Source organism: Aotus nancymaae, unplaced genomic scaffold (assembly GCF_030222135.1).
Source record: "Aotus nancymaae isolate 86718 unplaced genomic scaffold, 86718_ANA_hifiasm-v0.15.2.pri h1tg000002l, whole genome shotgun sequence".
NCBI classification, from domain to species: Eukaryota; Metazoa; Chordata; class Mammalia; order Primates; family Aotidae; genus Aotus; species Aotus nancymaae.
Genome location: NW_026988413.1, coordinates 4153726 through 4173013, shown reverse-complemented (window position 1 = coordinate 4173013; position 19288 = coordinate 4153726). Strand labels below are relative to the sequence as shown.

General features: G+C 54.2%; 1 protein-coding gene across 5 annotated transcripts in view; it reads left to right on the top strand.

Moving 5' to 3' along the window:
- Positions 1-18144, top strand: part of DPP6 (dipeptidyl peptidase like 6) — a 1138230-nt gene extending 1120086 nt beyond the window's left edge. For all 5 annotated transcript variants that reach the window (XM_064368693.1, XM_064368763.1, XM_064368675.1 and 2 more), the window contains exons 20-26: positions 1551-1745; positions 6303-6357; positions 9936-10047; positions 11968-12026; positions 13243-13315; positions 13422-13495; positions 16214-18144. In XM_064368693.1, coding sequence (XP_064224763.1) covers positions 1551-1745; positions 6303-6357; positions 9936-10047; positions 11968-12026; positions 13243-13315; positions 13422-13495; positions 16214-16360 — 715 coding nt within the window. In that variant the 3' untranslated portion in view covers positions 16361-18144. The remainder of the gene's footprint in view (positions 1-1550; positions 1746-6302; positions 6358-9935; positions 10048-11967; positions 12027-13242; positions 13316-13421; positions 13496-16213) is intronic.
- The last annotated feature ends 1144 nt before the right edge of the window (positions 18145-19288 follow it).

The window sequence follows — 19288 nt, the reverse complement described above, 5'->3', positions numbered from 1 at the left end:
GCACACACACACCTGCATGCATAAGCACACACATGCACATACACACGGACACCCACATGCACACACACCCACATGCAGCACACACATACATGCACAAATACACCCATATGCACACACACACATCTATACACACCCACACTCCACACCCCACGCACACACAAGCCCACATGCCCACATCCCCCACACATCACACACGTTTCCTGCCTCCTTTCTCTTACTAACCCAGATTTTCTCCACTTTCTCCAAGATGCTAATCTAATGACTTCCAAATCAGCTTTCTTCCCCTGAACACTGATTTCTTCAGTAATCTTAAAGGAAATCTCCAAAAGCTTTTGAGTCTACAAAACGATTCACTTTCCCTTCAGAGGTAAAAGTGGTCATGCCAGGTGGAGACAGCTGAGCTCTACCGAGCTCAGACGGGACCAGCCAGGCAGCCCCACGCCCCTGGGCACACACTCACACTGGCCTCGCTGGCCTGCCTGGGAGCCTGTGTCTTTTTGCTTGTTTCTCTCTATGACATCAAATATGATAGCAAGGAGATCTCGAGTCCCTGATCCCCTGCTTCAAATTTTAAAAATCCAAAAGAAAACAAATGTACACTTGACATAGAGCAGTGCCATGGCTGACTAGGACCTTCAGCACGCAGCACTCTGGCATGTGGGCCTCCTGGGCTGCTCCTCCTGCCCGCACCACTCCTCAGTCCTTGGCGGACAGCTGGGAGAGTGCCGGTGGTCGGAGCTGTTGCCTCGCTGGATCCACTGCTCCCTGTTGCTATTCCAGGAGGCAGGCTGGATCTGGGGCTGGCTTTCTCTCCTGTCCATCCTTTTCCCAGCAAGAGGGAAAATCACTTAAAAACCTCCCCACACCTATAAGTATGCCGGTCAATGAGGAACAGCCAGTCCTGCATTGAAAATGGCCCTGTTCCCAACCTGGTCAACATAGCAAGATCCCATTTCTACAGATTCACAGATTTGTCTTTTAATTAGCCAGGCATAGTGGCATATGCCTGTGGTCCCAGATCAAGGCTGCAGTGAGCCAACATCATGCCACTAAACTCTGGCCTGGGTGAGAGTGAGAGCCTGCCTCAAAAAAAAAAGGCGGGGCACGGTGGCTCACGCCTGTAATCCCAGCACTTTGGGAGGCCAAGGCAGGAGGATCACGAGGTCAGGAGATCAAGACCATCCTAACACGGTGAAACCCCGTCTCTAGAACCCAGGAAAGAGAAACCGCCTTGCAGTGTAGGGAAAGCCTGCCAGAGGGAGAAGTTGGGAGGATTTTTATTGTTTCCCTCACCAAATAGAGGCCCTTTGGTGGCCATCCCTGACAGTGCCGTGGTGTTTAGGGATGGCCCTGGGTCCCCTAGGCTCTTTGAGGTCTCCTCTTCCTCCTCACCTTATGGGGTATGGGGCAGGAGAATCTGGGGGTGTGGAGTTGAGCGTGTGGCAGGTGGATCACAGGTAAAGATCCCTTACGAGGAGTCATCTGACCTGGTGATGACCAGCCGCCACCTGCCACTCTGCTGGCCTGCTGAGCCCGGGACTCCTTTGCAGGGATGGCACCCCAGGGAGCCAGAGCGTGGCTGAGAAGTTTGAGGTGAGCTGGGAGACAGTGATGGTGAGCAGCCACGGTGCGGTGGTGGTGAAGTGTGACGGCCGCGGCAGCGGCTTCCAAGGGACCAAGCTCCTGCATGAAGTGAGGCGGCGGCTGGGCTTGCTGGAAGAGAAGGACCAGATGGAGGCCGTGCGGTGAGCACCTGCCTGGGAAGCGGGAGAGGCGAGGAGGGAACGGTGCTCCTCGTGGGGGCTGCTCCGAAGTCAGTGCGGGAATGCTTTTTGTCCGTGCACACGTTTTGCATGCAATTTGCTCTTACCTAAAAACTCTTGGCAACTCCAAAGCAAGTGTCAAAGGAAACTGTTAGGAATCTTCTCCTAGGGACATTTATAGCTAGTTTCCCACCGCAGGGGAGATTGTTGAATTGACTAAAACAAAGGGCTGGAAACTGCCAGTTGGGTCTGCTTGGCTTTCCTGCGCTGCGGTCACTGACCCGGCCAGCGTCCATGCATGTTTTTGCCATTTATCCCAAGGGGAAGAGACACGAGATAGGGGGGGAGGAATGTGAATAGGGCTGGATCTATGCAAATGAGTCGCCCTCGTTCCTGAGAACACGACCTCCCTGCACATCCAGGTGGGGCCAGAAATGCCCCCGCCCCGGCTCTGAGGGAGGGCAGGCTTCTGCTCTCTCATTCCTCTACATCCCTTTCACTGACTCAGCCAGAGAAGCCAACTATCCCAGAAAACAAAAAGAGCCTTAGCACCAAGGGGCAGATGCTCCAAATGACTTATTGGGTCTTATTGTTACACTGGAAATAAAAAAAGACGTCAAGACACTGTGCCAGGCTCCAGCTGGCCTTCACGCTCATTTTGTGGAAGTCATTTTCACAGTCTGATGGCGCAGAGGACTGCAGCACTTACTCTAACTTCACCCCTCAGAGATGCTGCAAAACAACTCCTGACTATGGACTCAGGTGCCGGGAATGACAAGAAGGCAGGAGAAGCTCATCTGCCAGGGACCCCGCAGCAACCATGATCATCACCGTCCTGGGCAGGGGGGAGTGAGGCGGGGCAGGGGGGAGTGAGGCAGGGCAGGGGAGCGTGGGGCGGGGCAGGGGGGAGTGAGGCCGGGCAGGGGAGCGTGAGGCGGGGCAGGGGAGCATGAGGCGGGGCCGGGCACATGAGGAGGGTGGAGCACAGAGCCCAGCTCAGCACGTGCTGTTGACTGGAGGATGACAGTAAACCTGGCATCTCTGTACCTATTATACCAGGGTGCTCTGTGGCTTTGAAAATGTTCACTCTACTGACTTTCAAAACATTTCTTCTCATTTTGAAAAAGACTGATGACCTCTGTCTGCAGTCAGTAAATGGTCTTTCAATGGAAAATGGTCTTTTTCTTTCCATGAGTATGTAAATAAATGGCCCCCGTCCCTCCTACAGGGAGCTGTGAGCTAGGTGACAAAGCCCTGTGCTACAGAGCGGGAGAGCTCTCAGGACTCAGATACTCAGGGGAGGAGTGTCTGCCAGGATGCCTTTGCCTGGAAGTCAACAACTATAACACATGCGATGCGCGCACACACGCACACACGCACACACGCACACCCCCTCAAATAAGGAACCATATTGGCTATGAAAGACAGAGATCCCAGGCCTCAGAGTTGAATCCAGACACCAACATCACCAAAGACCCAGGCTCTCTCCATCTGTCCGCCCAGCCAGCCACGATGGCCTCATCCTAAGCAGGGCCCTCAGCTCACAGGCTGGCCCTCAGCTCACAGGCTGGCCCTCCTCAGCTCACAGGCTGGCCCTCCTCAGCTCACAGGCTGGCCCTCCTCAGCTCACAGGCTGGCCCTCCTCAGCTCACAGGCTGGCTCTCAGTAGCACCTGGCTCCATGCTTCTTCATCTACCTCCAGCAGGTTGGGGAGGGAACCACTTCTAGAAACTTCCAGAAAGGAAGGAAAATCTCCCCAGAAGCAGACAGCAAACGTCTCCTTCCATCTCCCTGCCCTCCCCTGCCCATTCCAGAACCTGCCACCAGTGAGAGAGGTGTAGCCAGCTCCCCCAAGACCAAATGGGTTCACCTGACACGGGTGTGGGGCCAGCCCCTGGGCAGAGGACATGGGGTGACAAGGGAACCATGCTGGGAGTCTGTGTAGAAGGAGGATGGGCAGGTGGCTACTGGCTCAGCAGCGGGCAGTGCCAGTCACAGAAGACTCCCAAGACACAGAGGCCGGCCCAGGCTGCGCTCTGGAGTGGGGAGGGCCCAGCCTCCCGGGTAGCAGCACGAGGGCTCTCCTGGCTTCCCGGACCTCCTCTTTAGGGCCTTTTCCATTTGTGCGTGGCTTCCCCCGCCCTCTCCTGCTCTTTTCTCACCCCACCTGCTCTGCCTCCTCCCAGGGAGGCTCGAAGCCCTAGGATCTCCCTGCCATCCAGGACAGGCCCAGTGGAAGGTCACAGCACCCTCAGTCTCCCCTGAGACACTTGGCACCACCTGGCATCTCCCCCTAAGAGCACAGGGATTAGAGGGCAAAGGTGTTTCACACACAGGTTGTGCTCTAAAAAGAAGGAATGGGCCCAACCATCTGTTCCAGAACAAGGCAGAACCTGTTCTGGACAGTCAATAATTCTACTCCTAAACCACTGAAGCTCACGGAACAGGAGCGCGTGACAACAGCAAAGCTTAGAGCCGCTGCCAATGCACAGACTTGCTTCGGAAGCTGATGTCCAGTGGCTCCACGCCATAGAAAGCTTCCCTCGGCTCTCCTTCGGAACAAGGTCTGCATTTTCATTCAGCATGAAAAACAGCCCAATTTTATCAGAAACCTAAAATCAGGAGGCTGAGGCATCAGCCTAATCTCCAGCTCCCAGGCGGCCCTCACAGTTCCCCCGTCCACCGCCACCACATCCTCACCAAGGGGCCCACAGGGCCTGCCTTCCACAAGCAGCTGAGATGAACTGTGGAAGGGAGCTCGTCCCCACCGTGGAAGGCGGGGGCATCTGTGTAAACCCCCAACTAGGGCCAGGTGGGCTCCTGTCTCCCAGAGACAGGTTGCTCTGGGCTCAACTTGGGATTTTCTTCACCATTTTCCCTTTTGGATCCTGTGTGCTCATGTGTACACACACAGACACCCCGGGCCATGTGCTAAGGAACAACAGACATGCAACCTTCTAAGTCAAAGACACTGAAGACGCAGGGAGCTCTCTGCCTCTGCCCATTCGCCAGACACCAGGACATCCATCCTTCCTTCCTGGGGATGGCACCTGCTCACCAGCCCAGAGAGGACACCAGCTGGCACCAGAGGACTCTGGGGGCAGATTGCACGGCCTTCCAACCAGTTCCCTCCTTTTAAAAGACTGGAGGCCAGGCACGGTGGCTCAGGCCTGGAATCCCAGCAATTTGGGAGGCCAAGGCTGGCGGATCACTTGAGGTCAGGAGTTCGAGACCAGCCTGGCCAACATGGCAAAGCCCCGTCTCTACTAAAAACACAAAAATTAGCCAGGTGTGGTGGCGCATGCCTGTAGTTCTAGCTACTCAGGAGGCTGAGGCAGGAGAATTCCTTGAACCCAGGAGGCAGAGGTTACAGTGAGCCGAGATCGCACCATCGCACTCCACCCTGGTCAACGAGCAAAACTCCATCTCAAATACATAAATGAAAGACTGGAGCTGCCCTCTCCTTTGCCTGGTCATATGCTGAGAGTTACGGCTCTTTGTTGAAGTGCTATGGAAGCAGGGCCCCTAAGCCCCTGCCTTGCGAGAGGCACTGGAACCGAGGCCCCCGCCATGTGCAGGGCACAGCTCGTGCCAGGAGACCTCTGCTGGGCTTCCTCTTGTGCATCTGACTTTCATTTTCAGGACAGTGAAGCGTCTCGACCAAGAACTCATACGGGTTGAGAAAAGAAATTATATTTTCTCCTCTTTACTAGAAAGTGTCTAAAAATATCTCTGATCTAACTCCACTCTTGATATTATGGCTTGGCTAGAGGTAAAATCCAGACACACAATCATTTGCATCTAACAAGCCTGCAGCCTGCAGGCCTCCTGCTGCTGGTCAGGGTCCAGAAACCGGAAGGACTCCAGCCACTTCGCGGGGAAGCAGCAGACCACGGTGCAGGGTGAGGCAGGGACCCAGGCGGCACCGGCCCAGAGCACTGAGACCTAGAGCACCAAGCAGGCGCGGCCAAGGCCAGGCCGCAGCAGGAAGCTCATGGGAGGAATCCTTCTGTGGCCAAACAGGTTCGAGACAGAAGCCTCCTCCCAGAAATTGGAAACACAGGGCAGCACGGGCTGGATGGGGGCTCACCGGCTCGATTCCAAGCCCAGAAGCACAGCAGAGCTCCACGGATCCCTGCCAATCCCCGAGGCTCATCCCAGCGCCTGGGTGCTTGGAGTCACAGGCTCCGGGTGAGGGCTGAATAGCAGCAGGTGGGGGCCCCGGGCCGCAGGGGTGAGTCTCCTAGAAGGGCCTCTGTGGCTGTGGATTAACAGCTCTCGCATGGTCGAGAAGCTTCTATACCTGGAGGTGCTATAGAGCTATTGCCAGGGTGCTTTGAGTTTTTAAATGTCAACATACTGACTTGCCACTAAATAAATTAAAGCAATCAGTCATTATATTAGAAGGCTAAGGTTGCTTTTTATTTAAAGAGGGGTTTTCCTACTTGAAATGGTTGGAAAACACGGCTCGGGGCTATGGGGAGACAAAAAACCATCAGGATGTGCACTGAACGCTCTCCCCCCTCCTGGGCCCCACAGGACGATGCTGAAGGAGCAGTACATTGACAGGACGCGCGTGGCCGTGTTCGGGAAGGTGAGTAACAACCCTGAGTCTCAACACCCCTTAGCTCCGGTGCGGCCTGCCTCACTACCCAGGCCTAGTCCTGATTTACTCAGAATGTCTGCGGTCTGCTGGTGAGCAAGCAATTTTTTTTTTTAAGAGCGAGAGCCTGGGTGCTTAGTGATTCAAGCAATGGGAGCTTTCATTTCATCAGCTCATTTTTCAAAGTTTCTTTTTACATTATCTGGAAGGAAAGAGAAGCCAGGTCCTCGCAGGACAGCTCTAATATGTTCCTAACGGCTTTTCTCCCATCTGCCTGCTGTGGCTCTTAGCAGGGTAGCCCAGGAAAGAAAGGAAGCAGGAATCTATTTCTGGATGTCCTGATGGGCATAACCATGTTAATTACCATGTCTACTTGGAAGGAAGGGTGTGAGGAGGGTCGCGCAGTGAACTCTCAAACCAGACCCGCTCCCCTCTGGGGGCCCCCGTCAGAAAGCTGCAGCCTGGGAAGGCTCGGCAGTAGCGGAGGCCCACAGTTTCGAGTTAGGTCCCTACAGGGCCACCTGCTGTTGCCCTGGCACATGGCCCTGCATTCTCCTTAGACCTGAGGCCTCTTGATCTCAAGGCCAGCACGCAGATAGGTCAGCATAGACCCATCTTCCCTCCGAGAGAATGACCCTCAGCACAGGCCCTGCAGAGCAGGCCTTGCCCTGACGCCCCCACAGGTGAAGGGTTGGACAGGTAATTAGCACTGTGCCTCTTACATCATTGCCTCCAAAACCTCAGAACCCAGCATGCACTCGAGACCTGGGCCCCTGGGCGGCTCCTGGAAATGGGATGTGGGAACCCTCCCACACCGGCTCCTTACCTGCTGGAGGTGAGGCGGTCCTCACACCCACTCCTTACCTTCTGGAGGTGAGGTGGTCAAGAGGAGGGCCGGTGGCTTCCCTCCTTGGTTCAGAGCCTGAGCACAGAGCCCTAGAGGTGCATTCCAGGTGCCTAGAGGTCCACTCACTGACCGGGAGGCCAGGAGCCACTGGGTCATTGATAGGTGTAACTGAGGTGTCAATAGCCATCACCTCTCCCCCGCTCATGGAAGTGACTTCCCAGCTGAAAGGCGGGGAGCCCGGGCCATGGTCAGTCTTTGTCCAGTCCTCACTTTGCCCCACATGTGCATGGATGCCACTCCTGAGGGATGGGCGTCGTTCCTGTGCCCACACATAGTGCAACCACTCAGGGGCTTTCATACTTCACTTCCAGACACAAAGAATGCAGGAGTCACATGGGGTAAATTGGCTTTCTCAATAGGTGGCTGGTCCAGAAGCCCCGGCAGCCAAGGTGCCTCAGGGAAAGGGGACCCCGCGCACCTGTGCGAGCACAGCTGATGCACCCCACACCCTGCACCTCCGCACTGAGCTCCGCCAAGGACATTTGTCCCAGCTCTGCACCAGGGTCTTTTTTTGCCATTCTGCCTGGTGGATCCTGGGCATCTTTCCAGAGCAGTTTCTGTTTTGTTTTAACAAGCCTGAGGTAGAGGTCCATAGACCCCACAATTGCATTTCTCCTCCAAGGAATGAAGCATCACCCGTTTAGCGGCTCGGCATGTGGTGGCCGGTCCACTCTCTCTCCACCTCGCATGTGCCCAACTGAGCCTGGCCGCAGCCTTCATCAAACATCACAGGACCTGGGACGCACAGCCCAGGGGAGCAGCAGCCGCCCTGCACCCAGAGGTGTCCTGGGGAGCAAGGGGGTACCTGGGCATTGTGTCCTGCAGGTTCCCCCAAAAACCAAAAACCCCCTGCAGAAGATTGCCAGCCTCCCATTTAAACCAGAGCAGGCCGTGTGGCCCTGCAGGAAAACAAGTTTTAAAGAAAATGAAGAATGACTTGTAAGGACATGTGGAGTTCGTTGACAATAAATGTTGTTTGTCAGAAAATGAAAATACTCTTTCATCATCATTAGACAAGGTGCTCCTGCCCCATGAAAGAACTCTCCTGAACCATCATGCAGGTCACAAATGAGTGATCCTGGGCAAGTGTGGCATGACACAGGCTTCAACATCTCAATCAGGTGCCTGGGTTCTCTATACTCCAAGCTCCCATGAACATGCGTGCTCAGACTCACACACACAAACATGCTCACCCACATACACACCCACACATATGCATGCTCTCACACACACGATTACATACACATGCTCACACACTCACACAGGTTCACACACATGCACATATGCTCACACACGCTCACAATACATGCACATGATTACATACACATGCTCACACATACACATGCACATACACAAACATGCTCACACACACATACACAACTACACATGCTCACACACTCACAGGCTCACACATATACATGCTCATACATGCTCATACTCACAATACATGCACGATTGCATACACATGCTCACATATACACATGTTCACACATGCACATACACAAACATGCTCACACACATACACAACTACACATGCTCACACACTCACAGGCTCACACATATACATGCTCATACATGCTCATACTCACAATACATGCACGATTGCATACACATGCTCACATATACACATATGTTCACACATGTACATACACATGCTCTCACACACGCATACACACATGACTACATACACATGCTCACACACAGGCTCACACATACATGCTGACACATGCTCACATGCTCACAATACATGCACATGATTACATATGCATGCTCACATATACACATGTTCACACATGCTCACAGGCACACATGATCACACATACACAGGCTTGCACACATTTACACACGTGCTTATATACACATGCTCACAGGCCTACACACATGCTCACACATGTTCTCACACGTACATGCATACATGCAGGCTCACACACATGCACACACATACCCCATATACTCATACAGACATCCACACACACGCTGTCATATGCCCTGTCTCTCACAGACACTTGACACAGTTCTCTGCTGTCCCCGGCTCCCTCAGGGTCATCTCAGGAGGCTGCAGCTCATCTGAGCACCCAGCCTTAAAGGCACCAAGCCGGCAAGGACATAGTGTTTTTCTCTGGGGAGGTCTGCATTGCAGTGAGGCTTCCTCACGCCCACCGAGGCCACGGCAGTGCAGGAGTCTAGGACTTACCTGAACACAGAACACCTGGGAGCGCCCATCTCACATTGGCCCTGTGCTGAGCCACTTGTCGGCCCCTCCCTCGGAATCTAGTGCAATGGCCCGGCCCAGCCCATAGACAAGGGAGGTGTCCAGAAACCCGTAGAGAGACGCGGAGCCGGAAGGACAGCGCCGTACACGCGCGCAGCACAGTCCACACCTGCCTTTCCAATGCACTGGCGCATTTCATCCTCACGTGTCTTGACACGAAGCCCCAGAGCGGGGAAGGCTTGCATCACACAATGCCGAGTGGGAAGGGGTTTGCATTTCATTTTGTCACCGTCCCTAAACAACTTTCCAAGTGGCACATTTTGTAAAAGCAGAGAACCTGCAGGGCACTGGCTGCTCTGGGGCGGTGTCCCTGCCCAAGGCTGCTTCGTGCTGAGTATCTAACTCCTAACTATCACACTCCTAACTATCTTCTCTCTGTGCTCTCCCCAGGATTACGGTGGTTACCTGAGCACCTACATCCTCCCAGCAAAGGGGGAAAATCAGGGCCAGACGTTCACCTGCGGCTCTGCGCTCTCTCCAATAACAGACTTCAAACTCTATGGTAAATAGCCTTGCGGGACCCAGCGTTGGCCTCCGCCCCCACCCCCTCCCTCCCTCCCTGCGCGGCTCCACAGCCCTCCCCACAGCACCTCCGTCTCTCTAACCACAGGCACCTGCAATCCAGTTGCCACCTTGGGCTGACGGTTGAAACCTCCCAGGAAGAACCCGGGGAAGGAGAGGGGAGGGTCTCAGGTGATACATTTTGAATGAAAATGGCCAATCCTCAGATCCCTATAAACCACATCCCATCCAAGAAGACCACGAGTTGGAAACAGAGCCAGTGCTCGGCTCACAGAAGTGGGGTCGAGGAAGCTGGGGTGTGAGGCGGGGAGCACGTGCCGCAGGCCCTACTGGGCCACCCTTCCTCTCTGCTCCCAGAACCCGGGCAGGGCCCTGTGCTGAGATCCATGCCTGGGCATGGGTATTTGGTGGGCAGGTGTTACGGGTTAAGAAAGGGGGAGTTGGGAGGGAATTGCCAGCAGAGAGCGATTCAATGGAGGTCTATGTGGCTCAGCTCTGCCTTCCTTTCTCCCTGGCCATGCAAAGGCACCTGACCAGCACCTGTCCTCACAGAGGATGGCTCTCCATGGGCACAAGCCAGAGATGGGGCAGGCTGTCAGGGTGACCTGCAGTGGGGACCAGATAGAGATGAGCCCACCCACGTGTGGGAACCAGACCTCTGCCCAGGCACAGAGGGGCTTTGCTGCGTTTGGGGGTTCCAGGGCCCTGCATTCTCCTTATGATCACACAGCCCTTTTTCTCTGAATGGGAGGGGGCTCCGTGACCTGAACCCATTTCTTAGAATATGCAGAGAGGTCTTTTCTGTGGCCCCAAGAACTCACATTCCGTTCGGGGCTCTGTAGCGACCAGGCTGTTCGCTCCAGCGGACCCCACCCTAAGCAGAGCTGGCAAGTGAGGTGGAAACGGACGGGGCTTCCTGCCGCTGGTCCACTGCAGCCCTGCCAGAGCCTGACGTTCCCTGAGGTTTGGAGGAACGAGTCAAGTCCAGCCCCCATTGCCACACGTAGCCCCAGCCCCAGCCCCACTGTGACGGCCGAGTCCCATGGACACCGCCCAGCAGGGCAGGGACTGAGGTGGGCCCAGCAGCCCCCTGGCTAGTGCAGTCAAGTCTCCCGACAGATGCCCATCTTCACAACTGGCTCATGCCAAGGCAAATTTCAACTTATGATTACACAAGAACTCTCCGGGTCCAAAGTGTGAATCATGTAACGAATTTTCCCACGGGAATGTGAGTGGCACTTTCAAATTCAGTGAGACTTTAATTCTTTAATCACACTGTTTCAGATTTGTCTGACTCAAATGCACATAAAAGCTGCCACCGTGTCTTGATGGGTCACTGTGCCCAAAAACAGCCAGTTCTCTTCATTGTCTCCCGGCTGCCCTCAGGCTTACTGGGCAGGCCGGGGTGGGGGCCGTGCAGAGCCCTTTCTGCCATCAGCCCTGGGAGAAGCCCCCCACCCTCCTCCTGTAGCCTGGCTGACCGCAGGGCCTCATGCAGAACCAAGAGCAGGGGCGTGCCTGGACTTTTTTTTTTGACGGAAATGTGCTCTCTTACCACCTGCTCCCCTCCTAAGTGTTGAAGTAGGAGGTTATCCTATTTAGGAATCAGATTCACCGGATTTTGCTTAATTAAGGTTCTGCGGTGCTGATGAAAATCCCACCACCGGCACTCACACACGTTAAGGTTCCGTTGAATTGTCTGACGCCCCTTGTAAAACCCAAAGGATTTAGGTGGTGTTTTTAAAAAACCAACAATCTGTCATGCAAGTGGCAAGTGGGAGTGAGTCTGTGTCCCCCCCACCCCCCCACACTCATCCCGGGGCCCTCCCTGGAGTTTGGGCTCTGCGCTCACAGGGCCTCGAAGCCCAGAGGTAACCTCCCTCCCTTTGCTTCCGTGCAGCCTCTGCGTTTTCCGAGAGGTACTTGGGCCTCCACGGACTTGACAATAGAGCCTATGAGGTATGTTTGGGCACAGCTGGAGAACGTGATGAGACAGTCGGCCTCTGCCCCATCTCCAACCCTGCCCTGGCTGCATGTCCCACTCTGCCTTCCCCAGCCCCGTGCTTCTCCCTCTCCAGCACCAAAGCCCACTCAGAAACCTCCAAAGGATCCTTCCACCAGACTGTAGACTGAGGTTAACATGTCCTCTCTGGGTTCCACCTGATTTCTCACTACGGAGCTTGAGGGATGAGGAAGAAAGTGAGAGGATATTTGATGGGGGAGTCAGTGCCAGCGTCCACGGAGACCTGCCGTGCACAGGACTCCCGGCTCTCCCGACAGCCAGAGCTGTGCTGCTGGGGGAGAGTGAGCTCTTGATTGAGGAGCAAAAAGCCCCTCTGATAGGACCTCCCAAGTCAGAGCTGTTGATTTGGTGTGGCTGTCAGACACAGCATTTCTCCAGCTGTGTGCAGGGAGGGAGGCCAGAGCTCCTGGGCCAGGCAGGGCTGCGTTTTCACGGTGGAAACTTGGACAAAGGAACTGAGTCTGTCCAGGAAGTCAGCGCCCTGTGGCTCCAGGTGACATGATGGCCCTCTGAGGCTACCTGGAGTTGAAGGAAACTCTTTCTTTTTCCCTTCTTCTCTTCCACCCCTTCCTCTTCCAAAAGAAGAGTTAACATGGGGGAAAGCTGGGTGTATTTGTCCATTTTCACTCTGCTGATAAAGACATACCTAAGACTGGGCAATTTACAAAGGAAAGAGGTTTAATGGAGAACTCACAGTTCCACGTGGCTGGGGAAGCCTCACAATCATGGTGGAAGGCAACGAGGAGCAAATCACACCTTACACGATGGCGATGGCGGCAGGCAAACAGAGAGAGCTTGTGCTGGGCAACTCCCCCTTATAAAGCCATGAGATCTCGCGAGATCTCTTCACTATCACAAGAACAGCACAGGAAAGACCCGCCCCCGTGATTCAGTCCTCTTCCGCTGGGTACCTTTCACAACTCGTGGGAATTACGGGAGCTATGAGATTTGGGTGGGATACAGAGCGAAACCGTATCTCTGGGCTGCTGAGATCTGCCCTGCATTTCTTTGCAGATATAAAGCATCCCAGTTCTCCGGGCACTTAGCGTTTTCAATACCCTTCCCCTACCTTCTCAGTCAGGTTTCCAAGCAGAACAGCTGGCTCCCTGCCGTGCAGCCCCTAACTCTGTCCCCTTGTCCCCGCATGTGCAGATGACCAAGGTAGCCCATCGAGTCTCCGCCCTGGAAGAACAGCAGTTCCTGATCATTCACGCCACTGCCGACGGTAGGGACTGAAAACACGAATTCACCGTGTATCTGGCAAGAGCCTCCTCCTTGATAGCACCATGGCTTTTAACAAACATCTTCCTCTCTTTTTTTTTTTTAAACAGAAAAAATTCATTTCCAGCACACAGCAGAACTCATCACACACCTAATTAGGGGAAAGGCTAATTACAGCTTACAGGTACAGTACGCATGTTACTCTGTTTTGAACCTGGAGCAAGACATTCCTTTCATGGAGAAAGACCTGACGGGTGTTCAGGGCATTGCATTGCAACAGACACACCTGCAGTGTGGTGGCTGGTGATGAGCAGGGTCCCGGCAGGTTGGAAAATCAGCACATACTTAACATTTCCTTGTAATTAACGATAGCTGTGCTCTGTAATTCAGCCAGGTTTAAATCCCTTTAGGGCAACCAGCACCCTGTACTCCCACCCCAGGCCCGCTGCCTTCCTCTGGGCAGTGGGAATAACCAAGCCAGCACCTGCCCCACCCAGCGTGTGGCTGGGGGCATCCCGGTGTGGGGATTGGGACACCAGGCCCTGGAACTTGCCCCACTGCTTCCCTCTGGCCAACACCACACATTACTAAGCACTGGCAGGACTTCCTGGGGCCACGGGTAGCTGGGCAGTAGTGAAAGAGGGGTGCTCTTCCCAAAACTGAACCCACTTTCCCAGAACCAACCCATGGCCCGTCCACAACAGCATGAAGTGCTGACCCAACAGCCCCAAACCTGAGCTTTTCCCAGCAGTGCACAGGGCTGTCTCTGGAAACTTCTGCCATTTCCTTCCTGCCATCTGCTCCTTTGGTGAAATAGGTATGACCCAATGGTCTCTTCAGGTCTGAGATGAATGGGAGAGCTTTCCGGGGACAAATGACAGGCACCCCGCCTCCCTCAGAGAGCCCTTGCCCGGGCTGACCACTGCCTCAGCCTCCAGCATCCCCGCTTGTGGGAGGGAGGGCCCACATGTGGGCTTGATCAGGCAGGGAGAGCTCCAGCCAGAAGGGAGTTGGACCCCAGTGTGGATGAAGAGGGACAGAGGGACTCGGATACACCACACTTGAGTTTCTTTGTGAAAGACTTTCAGATTTCAGATTTTTTCGTAGTGAGTGTGGCAGTTGCCACGGCAGTGTTCACTGACCATAGTAGATCCAAAGGTCCATCTGTATGTGCTCACGTGGGCCACTCCCCAAGATAGGGGTGAGCTCAACCCACCAGGTATGGAGCGGCCTGCATCACCGCAGGCTCCGCGGGTGTCAGGGAGGAGGACCCACTTGGCCTTCACAGGCACCCCGTGCATCTGGAGCCAGGCCCAGCCCCAGGTAACAGCTGAGAGACGGGACCTGAGGCAGGAGGAGAAAGCTTCCTGCCCCAAACCCTTCTGTGCTACTTCATGTTTTCATGACATATCAGAGCCTAATGACAGCATTAATAAATACTTTAAAACAAAGGCGAATTTCACCCTCCAAAAACATACAAGAAAGGCAGGAAGAGGCAGTCTAGCGTCACAGAAAGATGTGGGCTTTGGGCCGGGTGCAGTGGCTCACGCCTGTAATCCCAGCACTTTGGGAGACTAAGGCGGGAGGACTGCTTGAGCCCAGGAGTTCAAGACCAGCCTGGGCAATACAGGAAGACCCCATCTCTACAAAAAGTTTTTAGAAAATAGCTGGACGTGGTGGTGTGTACTTATGGTCCCAGCTTTGGTCCCAGCTACACAGGAGGCTGAGCCGGGAGAATCACTTGACCCCAGGAGGTCAAGACTGCAATGAGCTATGGTCACACCATGGCACTTCAGCCTGGGCGACAGAGTGAGACCCTGTCTCAAAAAAAGAAAAATAAAAAATAAGATGCAGGCTTTGAATCCCTGCACGTGCACAGATGGGTTACAGCGCTCCTAGGGGATGGCGGCATCACTGCATTGGCAGTAGAATAATTAGCCACCATCCTGTTGACATCTGGGACTTAACAAGCCTACATTCCAGGCCTCGTTCTGAGTACATCATGGCTATCAGATTGTTTAATTCTCACAAAATGTTATGAGCTGGAGTCTACTGCGATTATCCTCCCCACCCAACACAGTGGGAATCTGAGGCTCAGGCAAGTCACCCATCCACAGTCACGCAGTGAGTAGCTAGGACACGATCTCAGTGGGATGGGCCCGTGGGCACACAGGCCAGGACATAGCCCTTCCGCGGGAGTTTCCCACGCTCAGCGTGTAACTGAGAGCACAGGCGGGCAGTGGCGCAATCTCAGCCCACTGCAACCTCGGCTCCCGGGTTCCAGCAATTCTCCTGCCTCAGCCTCCCAAGCAGCTGGGATCACAGTGTGGGATCCATGCCCCACCACACCCGGCTAATTTTTGTATTTTTAGTAGAGACGGTTTCACCGTGTTGGCCAGGCTGGTCTCAAACTCCTGACCTCAAGTGATCCACTCACCTCGGCCTCCCAAAGCGCTGGGATTTGAGGCATGAAATTCTAATTCTTTTCAGAGCTTGACACCCTGAAAACTTGGGCTGCGTCTCTGTAGTCTCCAAGCTCGTACCCACGTTGCAAATTCAAGCAAGCAGATCTAGACTGTAGAGTGCTGAATGAAGAGCTTCCCAGTGTATTCACCCAGGTCCCACTGAGTATTTGCTGTGCCTAGCACGGGCTAGGCACCGGGCAGAGTGGCGCTGTTTGAAGGCTGGTTGGCTTCATGAATGGGTAGTGCATTTCCGTGCTAGGGGACAGACAGACAGAGCTCCCAGGAGGAAGATGCACTTCCCTCAGGAGTGACATGGTTGGGAAACTCAGTTGGTCAACTAAAATCCAGCCCTGGACGGGGCCCAGGTTTCACTAGGCTCCACGCCTTCTGTGCAGTCCCATCCCAGGGAGAGTAATTTCTCCGTGCCTTCCTTGCAGATTTACCCGGACGAAAGCCATTACTTTACCAGCGCCACCCTCAAACAGCATCTGTACCGGTCCATCATCAACTTCTTCGTGGAATGCTTCAGGATCCAGGACAAACTGCTGGCAGCCACAGCGAAAGAGGACGAGGAGGAGGACTAACCTGTCGCTCTAAGCACAAACGTGGCTCTTTCTACAACCGGATGCAACTGAGGGATTTCCCCGCCCTCCCTCTTCCCTCGGAGGGGTGGGGCGGGGCCGGGCGTTCCATAGCATGTGAGTCTCGGATGCTGAGGGCAGTTTTGCTTGGGAAACAGGCTCCTTCCCCGGAGTCATCACTCACGGCCTCCTCGGCACCGGGGACAACTCTGTCCCCGCAGCGCCTCCTCCCGGCCCCCGAGAGACCGACACACCCATGGCCCCTCCCCTAAGGAACAGAGCAAAGGACGGTGGCGGCGAAGCCCACGAGAGCCCAGGGACACCGGCCCCTTGATTCCAGCCATCAAGCGGAAGCATGAGACCCGCCCACACTCGCCTCTGTGTTCCCGTTAGCAGCATCACGCCCTGTCTCACGTCACAGCGCCATGCACACCACAGTTACAGCACAATCGTTCTAGCCGTGCGCATTCACACATGGGCTTGCTACTTCCTGTAACTAGGACATTGCACATGGTGAGGGGCTACCGGAAAACAAACCCTTTTCTGTACAAAGTCTTACTGTAGCTACGCTAATGGTTAACCTGATAGAATTAACTCGTATTTTTCTATGGTTTTAACCTGACGCTCCACTGTCTCCGTCATGGGGTTGTTTTGCTGTGCTGTTTTCGGTTTGGCTTTGTTGAGCTTTCCTTTCTCCAGTTTACATGTAGACTTTGTGCTCGTTTGGATGACAAAGCAGCTCAGAAGTAACCGCCGCCTCCTCAAGCTTGTCTCCAGACGTCTCAGTGACGCTCCTGAACGCTCTGGGGGAAGACGGCCGATAGTGCCCATTAAAAGAAGTACATAGATGAAACCTCCGTCCCACTGAGCTGTGCTAGGGCCGGGCTGCAGATGTGCACTGTCTATTTACATCCATCCTTACAGCCATCCTTGTCCTCCTTGGTACAGTATCAAGCTTTTTCACATGACATTTGGTGAAAACACAGAAATGAGACAAAGCGTCAACTCCAGCCCCAGGCCTGCTGTGTGTGCTCGGGCCACGGGAGTCCTGAGGGTTCTGTGGGCATGTGCGCGTCCTTCTCCCATCCTGGGGGTGGCTTCGTGACCTTCCTGCCACGCGCAGGAGGTTGATGACGTGCGACATTAGCCTCTAAAATATGCCCCGACCCAGTTTGCAGCTGGCGTTCCCGTGTACAGTTCATTCTGTTGTATATGAAGGAAGGAATGTGTGCCAGGCCTCTGTGCAGTCGCCCCCACCTCCTCCCGCCAGCGCTAACCCCGTGTTGAGCCTGCATGCGACACTCTGGCTGATCTGGACTCTAGAAGTGCTAGTTTGAAATATATCCATTGCCGTCATTTCCTTTTGAGCTTGTGGACAAGCTAAATGTCAGGACTGGCTTCTCCAGCTTGCAGCCCTGCGGGGGTGCCCCTGGCATCCCGTCAGCAGAGGAGATGCGTCCCTGTTGCGTTTGGCGTTTGGGATTTTGGTTTTATCCACACGAGCTCTGAACGTCCGTCATAGTTAGGGTGACTGGAAGGTCTCCGTCACCGGGTTTTTTAAAGGTGATTCATCACCATTTGTGAAAGGCCCAACGTGCTGATGGGCAGAACCGATCCGAGTGCTACGTGACCGTGCGTTTGCTATTTCAATTGGCCTGAACGACTGCAGAGCCAGCTAGGTCTGGAAGGGGAAGCCAGCTCTGGCCACAACATCTGGTCGGAGGGAAGTGGGGATGTGGCATGGTAGCGTCTGTTCATCCATGGAATAAAACATTATTTTACCACTCGGATTGCTCCTTTCTTGCTCATCCTCCACCGTCTCACCTTAGAAAGTGTGCAGGGCTTCAGGAGGCTTTCAGAGTACCCACTTCGGCCCTCCAAGACGGAGGCCTCAAGAGCCTGGTGTGCGTCAAATGCAGGTTGCATCCGTGGCAGCAGCAGTCTGGGCAGTGGGGAAGGACGCAACTGGTGAAATATATCAAAGCCCCAAATCAATCCAAGAAAAGGAATTTGAATTATGTCTTAGAAGTCTTAGGGTGGAGACGCAGAGCTAGTCCCTAACACTGAGAGTGAAACTGATTCTCAGTGGAAGCCATAGCATTGCCCACTAGAAAACTTTAAATTTTTATTTTTATTTTTTACTTTTTTGGTAGAGACGGGGCTTTGCCATGTTGCCCAGGCTGGTCTTGAACTCCTGGCCTCAAGTGATCCTCCTGCCTCAGCCTTCCAAAGCACTGGGATAATAGGCATGAGCCACCATGCCTGGCCTAGGAAACTTTAGAAAAATGTCTCCATCTGTTGGAAATTCATCCACTCATTTGCCGTTAATTCAATGTCTGATGTAAACATGGCCCAGCCTGAAAGCCAAGGGATTGATTAAATAAATAAATAAATACCTCCCAATCATGGAGCAGCTGCTGCCTCAGAGACAGGGGATCAGTCCTGTCAGCCCGGTTGAATTAGCTGATTCTTGTCACCATGTGGATCAAGTATCACAGAAAGCATGGGGCAGGTGGGTGGGGGGAGGAGTGAAAAAGGAAAAAAGAAAAGAATCAAATGAGAAAGGAGATTTTTAAAAACCAGACACAGCAGAGGCCATCTAAGTCTAACATTTGCCCCACACAGGGTCTCTGTGAGCCACCCCGGCCCTCTCCCCAGCCCCACCCTGGAAGGTGGCCAGTGTCCCCATCCCAGCTTTCCATCGCTGAGTCCCTTCCCCCTGGACCAGGGCTTGATTTGTGGATAGGAGTTGACGGTTTGCTCAAAAGGCATATTTTGCCACATCGGAAAACACCGAGCTAGGCCTGGCCCTGAGAGCATGTGTTGGCCGCAACCAGCAAGACCACTCCGGTTCCCACTTGGAGAGCCCTCGGTCTTTCCCCAGCTCTAGGATGGCTTTGGGGAGACGCCGGCGTGGCCTCACCAGGCTCC